General features: G+C 36.5%; 1 protein-coding gene across 3 annotated transcripts; it reads left to right on the top strand.

The window, feature by feature from the left end:
- The first annotated feature begins 6,391 nt into the window (after nt 1-6,391).
- Nucleotides 6,392-16,289, top strand: LOC149621250 (plexin-B-like). 3 transcript variants are annotated; one of them, XM_089854164.1, is made up of 7 exons: nt 6,392-6,569; nt 8,966-9,130; nt 9,215-9,408; nt 12,427-12,735; nt 12,804-12,944; nt 14,224-14,298; nt 15,843-16,289. In XM_089854164.1, the coding sequence occupies exons 1-7, from the start codon at nt 6,464-6,466 to the stop codon at nt 15,948-15,950; spliced, it is 1,098 nt and encodes a 365-aa protein (XP_089710290.1). In that variant the 5' UTR covers nt 6,392-6,463; the 3' UTR covers nt 15,951-16,289. The 3 variants fall into 3 exon arrangements, with proteins under 3 accessions (XP_089710290.1, XP_089710289.1, XP_089710291.1); XM_089854163.1 differs by having other exon boundaries at nt 6,393-6,569; nt 8,948-9,130; XM_089854165.1 differs by having other exon boundaries at nt 6,394-6,569; nt 8,948-9,130; nt 9,239-9,408.
- The last annotated feature ends 1,297 nt before the right edge of the window (nt 16,290-17,586 follow it).

The following is a 17,586-nucleotide window of genomic DNA, read 5'->3' as shown; positions in this document are numbered from 1 at the left end:
TTAGAGAGTTTATGCTGCACTACTTTTAGGCTTCTACGGTGCATTTGTCCAATGCACTGTAGAACCTTACACGTATTGCAACTTAAACTCTCTACTGTTACTTCTTATTTCGAAATAGTAAATACGAAGAGGAGAGAAAGAGGGAGATAGAAACGCGCTTTATAAAATCCGCCGAAAAATGGGAAAATAGGGGGGTAGTAAAAACAATTTTCGGTACGTTTAGTTTTAGGACGCACATCCTTTGCGCAGGGGGGATTGACCTCCTCGCCCTATCTCTGTCATCCTCTACGTCAACTGTGCGCGAGAAAGCAGCGCTCAGGCACCGCGGTGCACCTTAGATTTACCCCCGTTTTCACCACGCATGGATCACGGCTGGGTAGGGGGCCCATACACAAAATACCGCTTACCCCGCAAAAGTTTCTAGCGGCGCCACTGTTGACACGGCCTCATCAGGCGTCGCTTTACGAGAATCTATGACGTTTCATTTACGTCACTTCGAGACAAGCTCTCAGTAACCAGTGACAAATTTATGTAACATATCTTACGAACTTATGATTATAATTAAACCAAAGTTCCTTTGTAAATCTTGTCTTATTACTTTCAAAGCATTTGCAACCTATGTATTTTGCTATTTTTTCAAGAGTAGTTCTGTCTTTTCCTGTTTTTTTAAATATTCATCTATATCTATATAAATCAAAGTCCTGACTGACTGATAATCATCGCCCAGCCCAAACCGCTGGCCCCAGAACGCTGAAAATTTGGAGGAACGTTACTCCTAAGTAGTAGGCGCGTACTAAGAAAGATTTTTCCAATCCGCCGCCATCTTATTAAATGGCGCCCAGAAATGTAACAAATCTTCTCTTTGTAAGAAAGTCCGCGCGTTTCAACCGATTTCACAAATATTTAGTACACTGGATTCCTTTAACCTATAGACGGGCTGAATGGTCTTTCAGGATCGATTTGTTGCCATCATTTTAAATGGCGACCAGATATTTAAAAACCCTTCTTTATAGAATGTCTGCGTGAAGAATCGGGGTATTTTTGCCCCTTAGCTTTGGCTTGTTTCTTCTCTATTCTGGTTCTTGGGAGAGCTGGGGATTGAATATTACGGCGGACTGAAACACCGCAATATTTTGTGATAATCTAAAGAGTTAACTGCTGTTGCTTAAGTTAAGTTTTGTTGGCGAAATAATTTAGTTAGTTTTCTTGAACTCTGTTTTTATTTTCTTTGCTCCGCTTTTGCAGGAGAATGACCAGTTAGGTCCTAGCGAGAGTACAGTTTTTGGTATTCTGATTTTATAAAAGGTAAAAACTCTCCCCCTCGCCCGCTCACCTCTTAGCCTTTTGTTAATCCTTTTATTTGCTTTTACAAGGTGGCCTTTTGGGTACTTTTCCTCTCTTTTTTTGGGGGTTTTTCTATTTAAGAAGTAGAGGTGAGCTGGCAAGAGAGACCGTTTTTTTTTGAAACTTTTACAGAAAAAAAAGATTGTTTACATTGATACAGGTTTTGAAGAAAACATGGAAAGTTTTAGCTTTTATACAATGAAATAGAAAAGATTCTTTTTAAGTTTAAAAGATTACTTTAAATTTTAGAAGAGAAATTATTTTAGTTAATTTTAATTTATTTAATTTTACATCATGAAGCTTAATTAGTTAAGGACGCTTAGATATTTTACACTGCGTGTAAAGTAATAAAAATGTCCCGACGAGCTGATGGGCGACGCCGAGTGCCTTAGCTCCTAGGATGCTACAAAAATATTAGTCGAATCAGTATAATGTACCCATACTTGATGGAAGTTCTTACTACACTGAAGCGATGCCGCGGGTAACAGCTAGTCTCCTATAATTTCCTGTAAATCAATTGTAAATTTCCTATTTTCCTATAACTATTACAAGGCTTTGTTGTGGTCACCCTGCCTGTGCACAAACATATTTCGTAGAGCTGTACACATCCAGATACCATAGACTTGTGAAAACACATGTCATATAATTGTGTACAAACAGATCCCGTAGAATTGAGCTCAAACTGATGTCATAGACTTGCGCACAAAATGATGTCATAGACTTGCGCACACACTGATGTCATAGACTTTCGCACAAACAAATGTCATAAACTTGTGCACAAAGAGATGTTATATACATGTGCACAAAGAGATGTTATATACCTGTACACAAAAAGATTCCATGGACCTCTGCACAAAAACATTCCATACCCCTATGGTCAAAAATATGCTCAAGAATATCTCGTACACCAGTGCACAAAAATAGTGCATATCCATTTGCACAGAAATATCCCGTATCCATTTGCAGAAAAATGTTCTTTAGACTTGTGCACAAACAGATGCAGTGGCCTTTGCAAAAACAGATTCAGTAGGCCTGTGCACAAAAATATTCCGTAGACCTGTGCCAAACAGATACCGTAGACATGTGCACAAACAGATACCGTAGACATGTGCATAAACAGATACCGTAGGCATGTGCAGAAACAGATACCGTAGACATGTGCATAAACAGATTCCGAAGACTTGTACACAAACGGAAGTCACAGAGTTGTGCACAAACAGATGTCATGGACTTGCGCAAAAAGAGCTGTCATGGATATGTGCACATCAGATTCCATGGACTAGTGCACAAACAGAAGTCTTAGACTTGTTTACAAACAGAAGTCATAGACCTGTTTACAAAAAGATTCCATAGACCTATTTACATAAAGATCCCATACCAATTTGTACGAAACGATTCCATACCAATTTGTACGAAACGATTCCATACCCATTTGCACGAAACGATTTCAAAGACCTGTGCACAAAAATATTCCACAGACCTGTGCCCAAAGAGATTCCATAAAACTGTGCACAAAAAGATTCCCTAGACCTGTGCTCAAAAAAATATGCCGTAGGCCTGTGCACAAACAGATGCCGTAGACCTGTAAAGAAACAGATTCCGTAAACCTGTGCACAAACAGATGCCGTAAGCCTGTGTACAAACAGATTCCGGAGATCTGAGCACAGATTCCGTAGTCATGTGCACAAACAAATTCCGTAGACTTGTACGCAAGTGGAAGTCACAGGCTTGTGCACAACAGATGTCATAGACATGTTCAAACCAGATTCCATAGTTTTGTGCACAAACACAAGTCATAGACCTGTGCACAAAAAACATTCTATAGACTTGTCCTCATCAAGTTTCCATAGACCTGTGCACAAAAGATTTCATGGAGATGTGAACAAAAGATTTCATGGAACTGTGCACAAAACATTATATAGGCTTGTGCACATAAAGATTCCTTAGACCTGCGCACTAAAGATTCCATAGACCTGTGTACATAAAGATTTCATACCCATAGCACAAAACTATTCCATAACCATTTGCACAGAAATATTCCCTAGACCTGCGCACAAAAATATTTCATAAAACTGTGCTCAAAAAGCTTCCATTGACCTATGCCCAAAATATTATATTGGCTTTTGTATTAACATGTGACATAGACCTGTGTACAAAAATATTCCATGGACCTGTGCAGAAAAACATGCCTTGGACCTGTTCAGAAACATTCCATACCCCTATATGCTCAAAAATATTCCACACCCATTTGCACAAACATTTTCCGTAGACCCGTGCACAAACAGATGCCTTAAACTAGCGCATAAATAGATTATATAGATTTGCGCACAAATATATTACGTAGACTCGTGCACAAAATGATTCCACAGAATGGTACACAAACAGAAGTCACACGGTTTTGCACAATCCGATGTTATAGACTTGTTCACAAACAGATGTCATATGCTTGTGTAAAATACTGATTTCATAGACTTGCTCAAAAAGAGATGTCATCGACATTTGCACAAGAGATTCCGTAGACTTGTGCACATAAAGATTCTTCAGACTTGTGCACAAACATATTTTGTAGACCTGTACACACACAGATACCATAGACTTGTGCAAAAATAGATGTCAAATGTTTGTGCAAAAATAGATGTCAAACATTTGTGCAACAATAGATGTCAAATATTTGTGCAAAAACACATCCCTTAGACTTTTGCACAATCATATGTCCTAGACCGGTGTACAAAACATTCTATATATTTGTGCACAAACATGAGTCATATACCTGTACACAAAAAATATTCCACGGACTTCTGCACAAAAACATTCCATATACCTGAACACATGAACACAAAAATATTCCATATACCTCTGCACAAAAACATTCCATATCCCTATGCTCAAAAATTTTACTTACCCATTTGCACAAAAATATCACGTTCACCTGTGCACAAAAATATCACGTACACCTGTGCACAAAAATATCACGTACACCTGTGCACAAAAATATCTCGTACACCTGTGCACAAAAATATTCAGTATCCATTTTCACAAAAATATTCCGTACACCTATGCACAAAAATATTCCGTACACCTGTGAACAAAAACAGTTCGTACACCTGTGCACAAAAATATTCCATACAATTGTGCATAAAAAATTTTCGTACACTTGTGCACAAATAGAAATCACAGGCTTGTGCACAAAGAAATGTCGTAGACACGCGCAAAAAGAGATGTTATAGACATGTGCACATCAGATTCCATAGAGTTATGCACAAACATTTTCAATACCCCTATGCTCAAAGAGATTTCAAACCCTTATGTTAAAAAAGATTCCATACCCATTTGCACAAAAATAATCCGTAGACCCGTCATTCAGACAGAAGTCACTCGCTTGTGAATAAACAGATGTTATAGACTTGTGCATAAAGAGATGTTATAGACTTGTTCACAAACAGGTGTTATAGACTTGTTCACAAGCAGGTGATATAGAATTGCTCACAAACAGGTGTTATAGAATTGCTCACAAACAGGTGTTATAGACTTGTTCACAAACAGATGATTTAGACTTTTGCACAAACAGATGATTTAGACTTGTGCACAGATGGAATAGACTTGTGCACAGATGTTTTAGACTTGTGCACAAACAGATGTTTTAGACTTGTGCACAAACAGATGTTTTTGTCTTGTGTACAAACAGATGTTTTTGACTTGTGCATAAACAAATGTTATTGACTTGCGCAGAAAGAGATGTCATAGATATGAGCAAAACAGATTCCATAGACCTGTGCACAAACAGAAGTCGTAGACCTGTGCAAATAAAGATTTTTCACTTGGGCACATAAAGATTCTTCAGAATTATGTGCACATAAAGATTCTTCAGACTTGTGTGCACGTAAAGATTCTTCAAACTTGTGCACAAAAAATTCCATAGACCTGTGCACAGAAGATTCCATACTCCTATAATCAAAAGGATTCCATGCAGATTTGCACAAAAACATTCCGTAGACCTGTGTAAAACATTATTCCATAGGCCTGTGCACGAAAAGATTCCATAGACCTGGAAACAAAAATATTCCACCAACCTGTGCACAAAAAGATTGCATAGGCCTCTGCACAAAGAGATTTTATACCCCTTTGCACAAAAACATTCTGTAGGTCTGCGCTTAAACAGATTCCGTAGACTTGTACACAAACAGATGTTATAGCTTAGACTCGTGTGAAAATTTAAATACCTATAATTGGTAATTATCTTTAATTGCTTATTTTGTTTAATTAAGTTTAATCTGTACTTTGCAACTAAATTAATTGGACGCGCAAAATTTATAATGACAATTAAGCTAGCTAATTGCCCTACCAATTTGATTATCCGCAGTTAAACGACGTAAGTCCTAGAATGACTTTCTTTATTACTTAACCCAAGCAAAAAAGTCTTAAGTTCCACAGTTTAAAGGTAAACCACGTAATTCGGAGCAGGTACTTAAAACTATTAAAAACAATACTTAAACTTTGTTTTTCTTAATGAAATAAAAATTGGCGCCCACTTTAAAAATGAGGCTTTCATTTAAGACCGTTTTCAAATCTATCAAACGTATAGTTATTTTTGTAAGGGTAGTTACAAAATGGGTAAGTTTGGAAAATTTCCCATGTTATTTCTATGGAGATTCTCTAGTTTTTCGCCAAAATCTGTGATTAATTTTATGGAAATGAAAACCACCCTTAGCAACTTTATGCTTTATAAAATAAACTATTGGATGGATCATCTTGAAATTTTTACCACATATTAAGGGCCCGGATTTTAGTTCAGTAGAAAAATTTCAAAACAATAAACTTAATACGAAAAAAATTAAAACCAATCCAAAACCCTTCCTTATACATTAGAGCCGTCATCAGGCCTTATCTAAGGGAGCTACCGCTCCCTTAGAATAACCAGAAATCGGAGGGAGAAGTTAAAGCTTGATATTTTTGAATTCACCAAAATTAATTCTATCTTTTGTTATATAAATCCGAGGTTTTTCAAACGAAGCTTCTCATGTTATTTTGGTTTGTAAAAGTTTCTAAGTTAAATTTTGGCAATTAATTGCAGACGGTGCAAGTGGTCCAAGATGATCTCGATGAGAAAGTACTTTGCAAAATGAACGACTGTGATACGATCACGCAAGTGAAAAGCAAAATTTTAGATGCCTTATACAAAAACACTCCGTTCTCCTTACGTCCCTCCGTTCACGATGTTGATTTAGGTAAGTCTTGTTTATTTTTTTCGTATCAAGTATATAAACGCGGGCTTGGCCGCTTCTACATGTTTAAGGTGTCGTAAAATAAGTCTATTTAGGTTTAAGGGTAAAGCCAGTGTTCCAAATATTCCGCTGTTTTTGAATGTTGTGTAAATCAGGGTTCGAACTAAAAAAACCACGGGTCTTTCTATGTTTTACCCACAAAAAAAAACCCACTTAATAAAACCCATCATTATGATGTTGAATTTTGATGAATTCGAATGCTAGAGTAATTTAATTTTGAAGACAGTTTAAGATATTTATAGTTTCAACTTCAAAAGCATTTTTCAATAATATTTATTATTTTTTATGAAACATTTTAAGACATTTTTTTACTAAGCAGTGACTTTTGAGTGAAAATTTCTATAATGCACGGAACTGCTAAATGTAAAAAACCTAATAAAACCCAGTGATCAGGGTTTTTTCTTTTTTGAAGAAAACGCGGTGGGCTGGTTCTTTTTTATTTGTTAATAAAACCCAGTGGGCTGGATTTTTTTTTTAATAAAACCGGTTTTTTTCGAACTTTGTGATAAATAATATTAAAAAATGGTGCTAAATATAAAAAACCCAATAAAACCCGGTGATCCGGGTTTTTTTTTTAAAGAAAACACGGTGGGCTGGTTTTTTTAAAATAAAACCCGGTGAGCTGGTTTTTTTTTAATAAAACGCGGTGGGCTGGTTTTCTTTTTTTAATAAAACCCGGTGGGCTGGTTTTCTTTTTTTAATAAAACCCGGTGGGCTGGTTTTCTTTTTTTAATAAAACCCGGTGGGCTGGTTTTCTTTTTTTAATAAAACCCGGTGGGCTGGTTTTCTTTTTTTAATAAAACCCGGTGGGCTGGTTTTCTTTTTTTAATAAAACCCGGTGGGCTGGTTTTCTTTTTTTAATAAAACCCGGTGGGCTGGTTTTCTTTTTTTAATAAAACCCGGTGGGCTGGTTTTCTTTTTTTAATAAAACCCGGTGGGCTGGTTTTCTTTTTTTAATAAAACCCGGTGGGCTGGTTTTCTTTTTTTAATAAAACCCGGTGGGCTGGTTTTCTTTTTTTAATTAAACCCGGTGGGCTGGTTTTATTTTTTTAATAAAACCCGGTGGGCTGGTTTTCTTTTTTTAATAAAACCCGGTGGACTGGTTTTCTTTTTTTAATAAAACCCGGTGGGCTGGTTTTCTTTTTTTTAATAAAACCCGGTGGGCTGGTTTTCTTTTTTTAATAAAACCCGGTGGGCTGGTTTTCTTTTTTTAATAAAACCCGGTGGGCTGGTTTTCTTTTTTTAATTAAACCCGGTGGGCTGGTTTTCTTTTTTTAATAAAACCCGGTGGGCTGGTTTTCTTTTTTTAATAAAACCCGGTGGGCTGGTTTTCTTTTTTTAATAAAACCCGGTGGGCTGGTTTTCTTTTTTTAATAAAACCCGGTGGGCTGGTTTTCTTTTTTTAATTAAACCCGGTGGGCTGGTTTTCTTTTTTTAATTAAACCCGGTGGGCTGGTTTTATTTTTTTAATAAAACCCGGTGGGCTGGTTTTCTTTTTTTAATAAAACCCGGTGGGCTGGTTTTTTAAAATAAAACCCGGTGGGCTGGTTTTTTAAAATAAAACCCGGTGGGCTGGTTTTTTAAAATAAAACCCGGTGGGCTGGTTTTTTTTAAATAAAACCCGGTGGGCTGGTTTTTTTTAAATAAAACCCGGTGGGCTGGTTTTTTAAAATAAAACCCGGTGGGCTGGTTTTTTAAAATAAAACCCGGTGGGCTGGTTTTTTTTTAAATAAAACCCGGTGGGCTGGTTTTTTTTTAAATAAAACTCGGTGGGCTGGTTTTTTTTTCAATAAAATCCGGTGGGCTGGTTTTTTTTAATTAAATCCGGTGGGCTGGTTTTTTTTAATAAAATCCGGTGGGCTGGTTTTTTTAATAAAATCCGGTGGGCTGGTTTTTTTTTTCAATAAAATCCGGTGGGCTGTTTTTTTATTAATTAAATCCGGTGGGCTGTTTTTTTATTAATTAAATCCGGTGGGCTGTTTTTTTATTAATAAAATCCGGTGGGCTGTTTTTTTATTAATAAAATCCGGTGGGCTGGTTTTTTTTTAATAAAATCCGGTTGGCTGGTTTTTTTTAATAAAATCTAATGAGCCGGGGGTTTTTTCGAACCCTGTGGTAAAATAACGGTAAAAAGTGGAAAATATAACTTTTGATATTTAAAACACTGGATAAACCTGCAAATAATTAACGAATTCAGCTTATACAAAGTTAATTAAAAATATGTCGCTAACAAAATTTATAGTTGAATTAAAACACGTACTATTGAATGTAAATTATAAATTCGCTTTTGCAAAAAAAACCCGTTACCTTAATTCGAGTAGTTCTGTCTGTACCTTCAGAATGGCGGCATGGCCGAGGTGGCCACTTAACTTTAGCGGATGAAGACTTAACGACAAAAGTCCAAAACGGTTGGAGACGTATAAACACTCTGAAACATTACGGAGTGAAAGATACGGCCATTATGGGCTTGGTGACTAAACAGAATGACAGCTTTAGTTCAAATTGTAAGTCGACGAGGTTTTCTTTATTTGCCACCACGGATCGTGTTGTTTTTTTGAGTAAGGGCTGGATCTCCGTATCTCTTATAGGCTCTTTGTTACACTGCCCACCAGGTACGGGAAACACCTCCCTGAACTCGGCTAGCCCAATTGTTAGTGCCTACGAGATGGAACAAGGAATTCGATATTGGCATCTAGTCAAAAGCCTCGACGATCAGTTCAGCAAAGACAATAATCACAAGTCAATTCCCGAAATTTTCCTAACTCGTCTACTATCAACAAAGGTATGAATATTTAATTAATTCTGATCAAACTAATTCGTACACGAAAGTCTTTTATTGTACCAGGGATATTAGATGTTTCAAGGGAGAGGGAAATTGCGAAGGCGTTATCGATAGCGCTGGGGATGCGAATAGTGATTGAGAGAAATAGGCGAGCTAACTGTGGAATGGCTTAGGTCCGGTGGGACGCGTAAAATGGGGGAGCAATACTCGCAATACAGCCTCAATTTGTCCTTCAAAGGGGGAAAACAAGACGCCCGTTTCAAGGGAGAGGGAAAGATTTTCTCCCATTTAACCCAAACCGTTTCTCCCAATTCCCATATCTCCCAATCCCATTTGACCCAACACTATGTCTTTTCCCCCAATTTCTTTTCTCCCAATTCAGCAAAAAACATATGTTAATAAGTTCAAAGAGAATTTTTTTTGTTTTATTAACAATGATATGTTTTACATATTCAGTTTAGTTTGAATTTCCATTTTATGATTTCTAGATATTCAAATGGAGTTTTTCTCTCCGCATCCAGTTTCCTTTTTAGTTGTTTTATTTTTTCCTCCTGAATCTTGTATTTTCTTTTTGGTGGTTGAACAGGTTCCCCCCATTTCACCCAATTTAAAACACCCAATTTCCATTTAGACAAACCTCATTCAACCCAATTCCCAGTTCTCCTATTCCAATTAACCCAATATTGCATACCCAAATAGAGTAGAATTTGATGGTTTAATTTATTTTTTCATTTCATAAGGGATACACTTACTTGAAGTGCATAACTGCTCCAAAGAGGAAGAGACGTCCTCCTAACCAAACCAAACCTAACCTAACATAACCTAAAAGTAATGTTTTGGAAAGGCATATTATTTGAGAAGTCAATGAAGCTAGAAGTCAATGAAGCTAAACGTCAATATTTTGGAAAAGGCGTACCATAGTTAAATGATTTATAAAATGTTACTAACCTAACCAACCCAAACCTAACCTAACATAACAGTAATGTTTTGGAAAAGACATTATTTGAGATGTCAATGAAGTTAAACATTAATATTTTCGAAAAGGCGTACCATAGTTAAATGATTTATAAAACACGAACTTTCTCGTGGATCTAGCAGAAAATATAATACATTTAGAATAACACTTCACATTAATTGGTAGGAAAATTATTTAACCTAACCTAACCTAACCTAACCTAACCTAACCTTACCTAACCTAACCAAACCTTACCTAACCTAACCAAACCTTACCTAACCTAACCAAACCTTACCTAACCTTACCCAACCTTACCTAACCAAACCTAACCTAACCTAACGAAACCTAACCTAACCTAACCTAATCTTTTCGCATTAAAAATAATCAAAGTCGTTTTGAAAGCAACCCTTTGCAGCATAAAATATTAGACGAAACCATTCGATTGGGAGAAATGAGAATTGAATTTTTTGGGATAAAAATTCCGATTGGGAAATATAAGATTGGGAGAACTGGGAATCGGAAAGTTTGGGATAAAAATATGTTTTGGGAAACACAGAATTGGGAGAAATGGGACCATACCGAGGGGAAATTGTGGAAGCGTTGTCGATAGCGCTGGGGATGCGAAATCTGAGAGAAATAGGCGAGCTAACTGTGGAATGGCTTAGGTCCGGCGGGACGCGTAAAATGGGGGAGCAATACTCGGAATACAAGCTCAATTTGTCCTTCAAAGGGGGAAAACAAGACGCCCGTTTCAAGGGAGAGGGAAATTGTGGAAGCGTTATCGATAGCGCTGGGGATGCGAAATCTGAGAGAAATAGGCGAGCTAACTGTGGAATGGCTTAGGTCCGGTGGGACGCGTAAAATGGGGGAGCAATACTCGGAATACAACCTCAATTTGTCCTTGAAAAGGGGAAAAACAATTTGACGCCTGTGTTTTAGACTCCTGTTAAAATAAGTTCCAGAGTCTCCGAGATGATATAGGCCCGTGCCTATCTCGAAACGAGAATATTTTTTTAACTCATTTAGTTCGCCGTGTTTTCTCACTTGGGGGCGCTTTTAGTGTCGTAAAATAAAAATAAGTTCAGCCTCGTGACCGCGTCGACTGCTACTATATTAGGGCAAGGCATAGACGTAGAGCGGTGAAGCCGAGGTCGCGGATAGTAAGAAAATGTTTTAGAAAATTTCCAAAGACCTTTATTAAACAATCATGCCAAAGAAGTAAAGGATAAAAAAGTTAAAGGTTATGAAGGGGTCAAAAAATTGCATTTATAGTATAATAAAACTGTGACTTAGCAACTTCAAGAAGTTTTGTTTTTCTAAAAAAACAACAATGTTAAAATCTCATAATTAATTAATTTTGTTGTCCACACAATCTAACCAAAAGGTTCAATAAAAAATAAATAGCCCCAAAAACAATTACGTTAATTTAAGGGCGAAACCTTTCTCTTTCATAAACGTTTTATAATTGACCCCTAAAATATCAACGACAATTTAGTTATGGAAGACCCCCTTCCAGGGTTCGTTCGGAAAACCTGGATAAGTCAGGGATATGGAAAAAAGGGGAAAAAGTCAGGGATTTAAAACATTTTCCTAAAAAGTGTCAGGGATTTCGTTTGTTATATCAAACCATGCTTCGAGCAATGCTAAATATGAGACAGGTGTCATTATGAAGTGGGCTCAGATAAACACCTTAAAATGGTCAGGGATATTGACAAAATTTGGTCAGGGATAACCTGGAAAAGTCAGGGATTTTCAATGTAAAAATTTCGTACGAACCCTGCGCTTCGCAACGGTAATAAAAGCGCCATCTGGTACACATATTGTGTGAAAATATTTCCTCTATGAAAATGGATATTTCCCTACATAAAAATCGATACGCTCGGGCCTAAATCATCTCAGAGGCTCCGAAATAACCTTTTACCGCCGGCGCGTCGGAATATACGCCAAATGGCTCGAGCTGCTTATCCCTCATTAAACATCTAATATCCCTTATAGTTATTTTAAAAGTGTTTTTTAATTATTTATGAAATATCTGAGAAATGGACACGATTTATTTAATGCAGGGAACAGTCCAGAAATTCGTAGATGATTTCCTGCAGACAATCTTAACAGCCAATGAAATGCTCCCTCCTGCCATCAAATGGGTTTTTGATTTGCTCGATGACGCTGCTTTAAAACATAACATAACAGACCCCGAAGTCGTTCACGCTTGGAAAAGCAACAGCCTTCCATTACGATTTTGGGTTAATTTCATCAAAAACCCCGATTTCATTTTGGACATTCAAAAGACACCCATCGTTGATTCCTGCTTGTCTGTCGTGGCCCAAACTTTGATGGACGCCTGTTCAATGACGGAACACCGACTAGGAAAAGTAAGTCTTCTAAAAAAGAGATAATTTCTGCAAAAACAATTAAGTCATTTATATTCGTTCTGTTTTAGGATTCTCCATCCAATAAATTATTGTTTGCTAAAGACATTCCCTCTTATCGAAAAGCTGTTTTACAATTTTATCATGATATCACGAATTTACCACCCGTCACGGACCAAGAAATGAGCGCTACTATGCAAGCTTTGTCACTGGTAAATTTCCTTTCATTTTTTTAAGTTTAGAGCTCGGCACTATCTATCCATTGATTCAAGGAAAAGTTAACGTAACACAACATTATGCCTTAAAAGAAGAACGAGTTTTTAAAATGAGGACTACTACCAGGGTTCATACAAACCTGGAAAACAGGGAAAACCTGGAATAATCAGGGAAATTAATAGTTGACAAAAACCTCAGGGAAAACTCAGGGAAATTTATAATTTTTAGTAAAATTCAGGGAAAACCTGGAATAATCAGGGAAATAAACAGTTGACAAAAACCTCAGGGAATTAATACTCAGGGAAATTTATAATTTTTAGTAAAATTCAGGGAAATCAGGGAAATTTGCGTCAAACAGGGGGAGAGTAATTAAGCAAAATGTCCATAAACATCCCCTCCGTAGGATTAACATTACACTATACTTTGGAGGCTTATAACTCTGGTTCTACTAGAGATACGGGGATGTCCTTTGATTATGTTATAGTCATATTTGCCCCCCCTCCTACGTTAACATTTGCTCTATAGGATACTCCATATACGGGAAAAACCTGGAAATCTCAGGGAAATTTGTTTTCCAAAAGTTGTATGAACCCTGTTACTACGCCGCCTTTGGTTTAGTGTCGTCTGCTAAACCCCTCTCTCTTACCCTTTACCTCCCTCAGCCTGTTAAAATTCAACCAATCGCGTAGGGGACTAGGGGTAAGGGGTTCTGGCTAGCAGACTACAATAAAGCAATGGAGGCACAGTAGCCCTCGTTTTCAAGACTAATTAATTGCTAATTATTTTGTAATAGAGAGATCGAAGTTTTTCCTTTAATATTTTGAAAAATGCTGTTCTTTTGAGGTATAATGTCGTGTTAGCTAAACTTTCCCTTTAAACATGAATGCACACATGTTGCGATTGTTAATAAATCTAATCTGTCTGTCTGTTAATAACACTGACACCTAACCTTGCAAAACATGATTAGTAACGGTTAAACATAGCATTAGTGTGGCCGGGGCTTGAACCTGGGAAAAGCAAAGGCCCGGTCACGTGGTTCCCCTACAAGTTGACGTTCCTTATAAACGAAAGTCAACTTGTAGGGGAACCACATCACCAGCCCTCTGCTTTAAAATATATGTCTTTAAAACAAAGATCTTATGTGGGCACTTCGATAACTAATACCATAAATAACATAATTACTCAAAATTAAGTTTTACGTTAACGTAAAATTATTTCTACAGTTTCATATAGATCAATTATTTTTTTTCTAATATTAAATGTGTATAATTGTAGGCGCATAGTGGAGAATTTGATTCTCTCAGTGCACTCAAGGAACTATATGTTTATGCTGCGAAATATAACGACGAAGTAAGGAAATTTTCATTCAAATTTTTTTTAATGTATTAACAGTCCAGTGGTGTGCGAGTACTCGTTAAGTTCGAGTACTCGGTTCAATACTCGGTATTTCAACATACTCGAGAAAGGTTAGAGTAGTTTTTAACTTCTTAAATACTCGAAACCAAGGCTTAATTGTAACTTTAGCAGACGATGCGCTCATGAGCATTTATTTTGAAATACTTACTCGACAAATTAATTATTGGGACTCGATTAATGCTCGACACGTAAATATTTGGAACTCGATTAATGCTCGACGCGTAAATATTTGGGACTCGATTAATGCTCGACGCGTAAATATTTGGGACTCGATTAATGCTCGAGGCGTAAATATTTGGAACTCGATTAATGCTCGAGGCGTAAATATTTGGGACTAGATTAATGCTCGAGGCGTAAATATTTGGGACTCAATTAATGCTAGAGGCGTAAATATTTGGGACTAGATTAATGCTCGAGGCGTAAATATTTGGGACTAGATTAATGCTCGACGCGTAAATATTTGGGACTCGATTAATGCTCGACGCGTAAATATTTGGGACTCGATTAATGCTAGAGGCGTAAATATTTGGGACTAGATTAATGCTCGACGCGTAAATATTTGGGACTCGATTAATGCTCGAGGCGTAAATATTTGGAACTCGATTAATGCTCGAGGCGTAAATATTTGGGACTCGATTAATGCTCGAGGCGTGAATATTTGGGACTCGATTAATGCTCGACACGTAAATATTTGGGACTCGATTAATGCTCGACACGTAAATAATTGGGACTCGATTAATGCTCGAGGCGTAAATATTTGGGACTCGATTAATGCTCGAGGCGTAAATATTTCGGACTCGATTAATGCTCGAGGCGAAAATGTTTTGGACTCGATTAATGCTCGAGGCGTAAATATTTGGGACTCGATTAATGCTCGAGGCGAAAATATTTTGGACTCGATTAATGCTCGAGGCGTAAATATTTCGGACTCGATTAATGCTCGAGGCGTAAATATTTGGGACTCGATTAATGCTCGAGGCGTAAATATTTGGAGCTCGATTAATGCTCGAGGCGTAAATATTTGGAGCTCGATTAATGCTCGACAAGTGAATATTTGGGACTCGATTAATGCTCGAGGCGTATATATTTGGAGCTCGATTAATGCTCGAGGCGTAAATATTTGGAGCTCGATTAATGCTAGACAAGTGAATATTTGGGACTCGATTAATGCTCGAGGCGTAAATAATTGGAACTCGATTAATGCTTGAGGCGTAAATATTTGGGACTCGATTAATGCTCGACAAGTAAATATTTGGGACTAAATAATGCTCGACACGTAAATATTTGGGACTCGATTAATACTCGAGGCGTAAATATTTGGGACTCGATAAATAGACAAGTAAAAAATTACCTAATCTAAATATTCAAAAAAAGAATTGATACTCGGCTCGATATGAATTTTTTTTATGATGAGACTCGCACACCACTGATTAACACACGATCTTGATTTCTGATTTTGTCCGTAATTTCTTTGTCAGTTACTGGAAGCGCTAGAACAAGACCCCTATTGCGTGAAAATGCACTTATCGGCCAAATTAGAATCGGTAGCATCTACCCTGGAAGGCGAAGAGACTTCGCTTTGCTGATATACGATGAACATTTTATAGAAATTAACAACCGGTTTTTAAAGAAGATAATTTTAATTTTAAAAGTGCCAAACATTATTCGAAATGCGTGCGTGGCAACTTTTGAATTTTATTAAAGTAATAAACTATAAAAGGAGCAAAAAGGGTTTTAAAAAAATGTGCCTATGCATAAAAGAAATCCGAATGTAGAAATCACTCTACCGGTAACAAAAAGTATGCAAATTTTATTTCTTGACCACTTTTTTTTAAGTAAGTAATTAATTTTAGAGTTTGAAGAGTGTTAAATAAATGATCATTCCTTTCGTGGGTCATGAACAAATACAAATAGGTTCAATTCTTAATAACTCAGCAGCAGTTTTTAATTTTTTGAAACGTGAACCGAAAGTTTAATTGATGAAATATAAAACCAAAGAATTTACTGTATCGCTTATTATGTAATATTTAAACTTATTTTCTCTTTTATTTTTTTTAAACTAACTCTATAAGGAAATTTTAAGTGTAAAATGTACTTAAAACGTTTTTAATTTGATTATTAATTAATCTGATATTTTTTCCCCAGCGTACGAGAGAATTTGTTAAAATTTAATTTAACAAAAGTATTTTAACAGCGATTTTTTTTTTGTTTTTCGGGCACGAATAACTGTGATACACGACTTCCTACGAATTTGAGAGATATGAACATTTTTTCAGAGACAAACCTAAAGTGTTTTTATATTAATTTATGCAAAAATTTGGCTAGTTTCGAAAAAGCGCGAGTGAAAAGTGCGGTCGCGCGTTAATATGTAAATAGTGAATATTCGTTAACGTTACAAGATACTGTTCGCGTTCATTTTTGTTTTTTTTTCAAAACGAGGGAAAAAATTAACATTTAGATACTCGAGGTGTTCAAAGTCATAATGTCGCCTCTTTGTGACTAGCGTATTTTTTTATAAATAAAAGTTTTCAAATAATTTTATCAAATTTCTGAAATTCTTCCTATGAAAGGGGGTGGAACAAGTACCTGTTCTGCCTTCCCAAATCAGTTTCCCCCTCCGCTTTAGTCTTGCAAGATTTCCAAAATCTAATCAGTTTACGCCACTGACTAATTAAAGAAAAGCGCCGGTCACGTGGTTCCTAGGGTTCGAAAATGACGGTAATTTTGGAAAATGGTAAATTACGCCGTAACTTACCTCGTAAATTACCATTCACGGTAATTTACGAAATTCAAAAATTAAATTATGTTGATCGTTTCTAAGCTAAATAATGAAAAATATCACTTGAACACAGCTATTATTTTATAGCGTAGTATCGTACATTATTTAAACACCGAGTTTTGATGTTTGCAGCTCCAAATACTTTTGAACAGCAACATCCACTTGCTTCTTCTTACCAATTTTGCTAATTATTGCTATTTCACGATTTTAGATCAAAATTATAGAGTAGGGCCGAAACCAGTTTAAACTGATACCGATATATCGGTTTAGTCAAATTTCGGTACCGATATTGGTATTGACCCATCTCTAGAAATTTCTAACAACTACAGCTTTCCAGCTGACGTAAACGAACTCGACAACAACAATAGACGAGAAAATCAAATTTCATTTCCTTAATCAAATTTTTCCCACGCTTGCCGTTCGACCTTTTATGACTTAATCAT

Source organism: Phalangium opilio, unplaced genomic scaffold (genome assembly GCF_054372755.1).
Source record: "Phalangium opilio isolate 3A_F unplaced genomic scaffold, DU_Popi_V2 ptg000209l_1, whole genome shotgun sequence".
NCBI classification, from domain to species: domain Eukaryota; kingdom Metazoa; phylum Arthropoda; class Arachnida; order Opiliones; family Phalangiidae; genus Phalangium; species Phalangium opilio.
The sequence above is the reverse complement of the archived record's forward strand: the minus strand, read 5'-3'. Positions and strand labels throughout refer to the sequence as shown.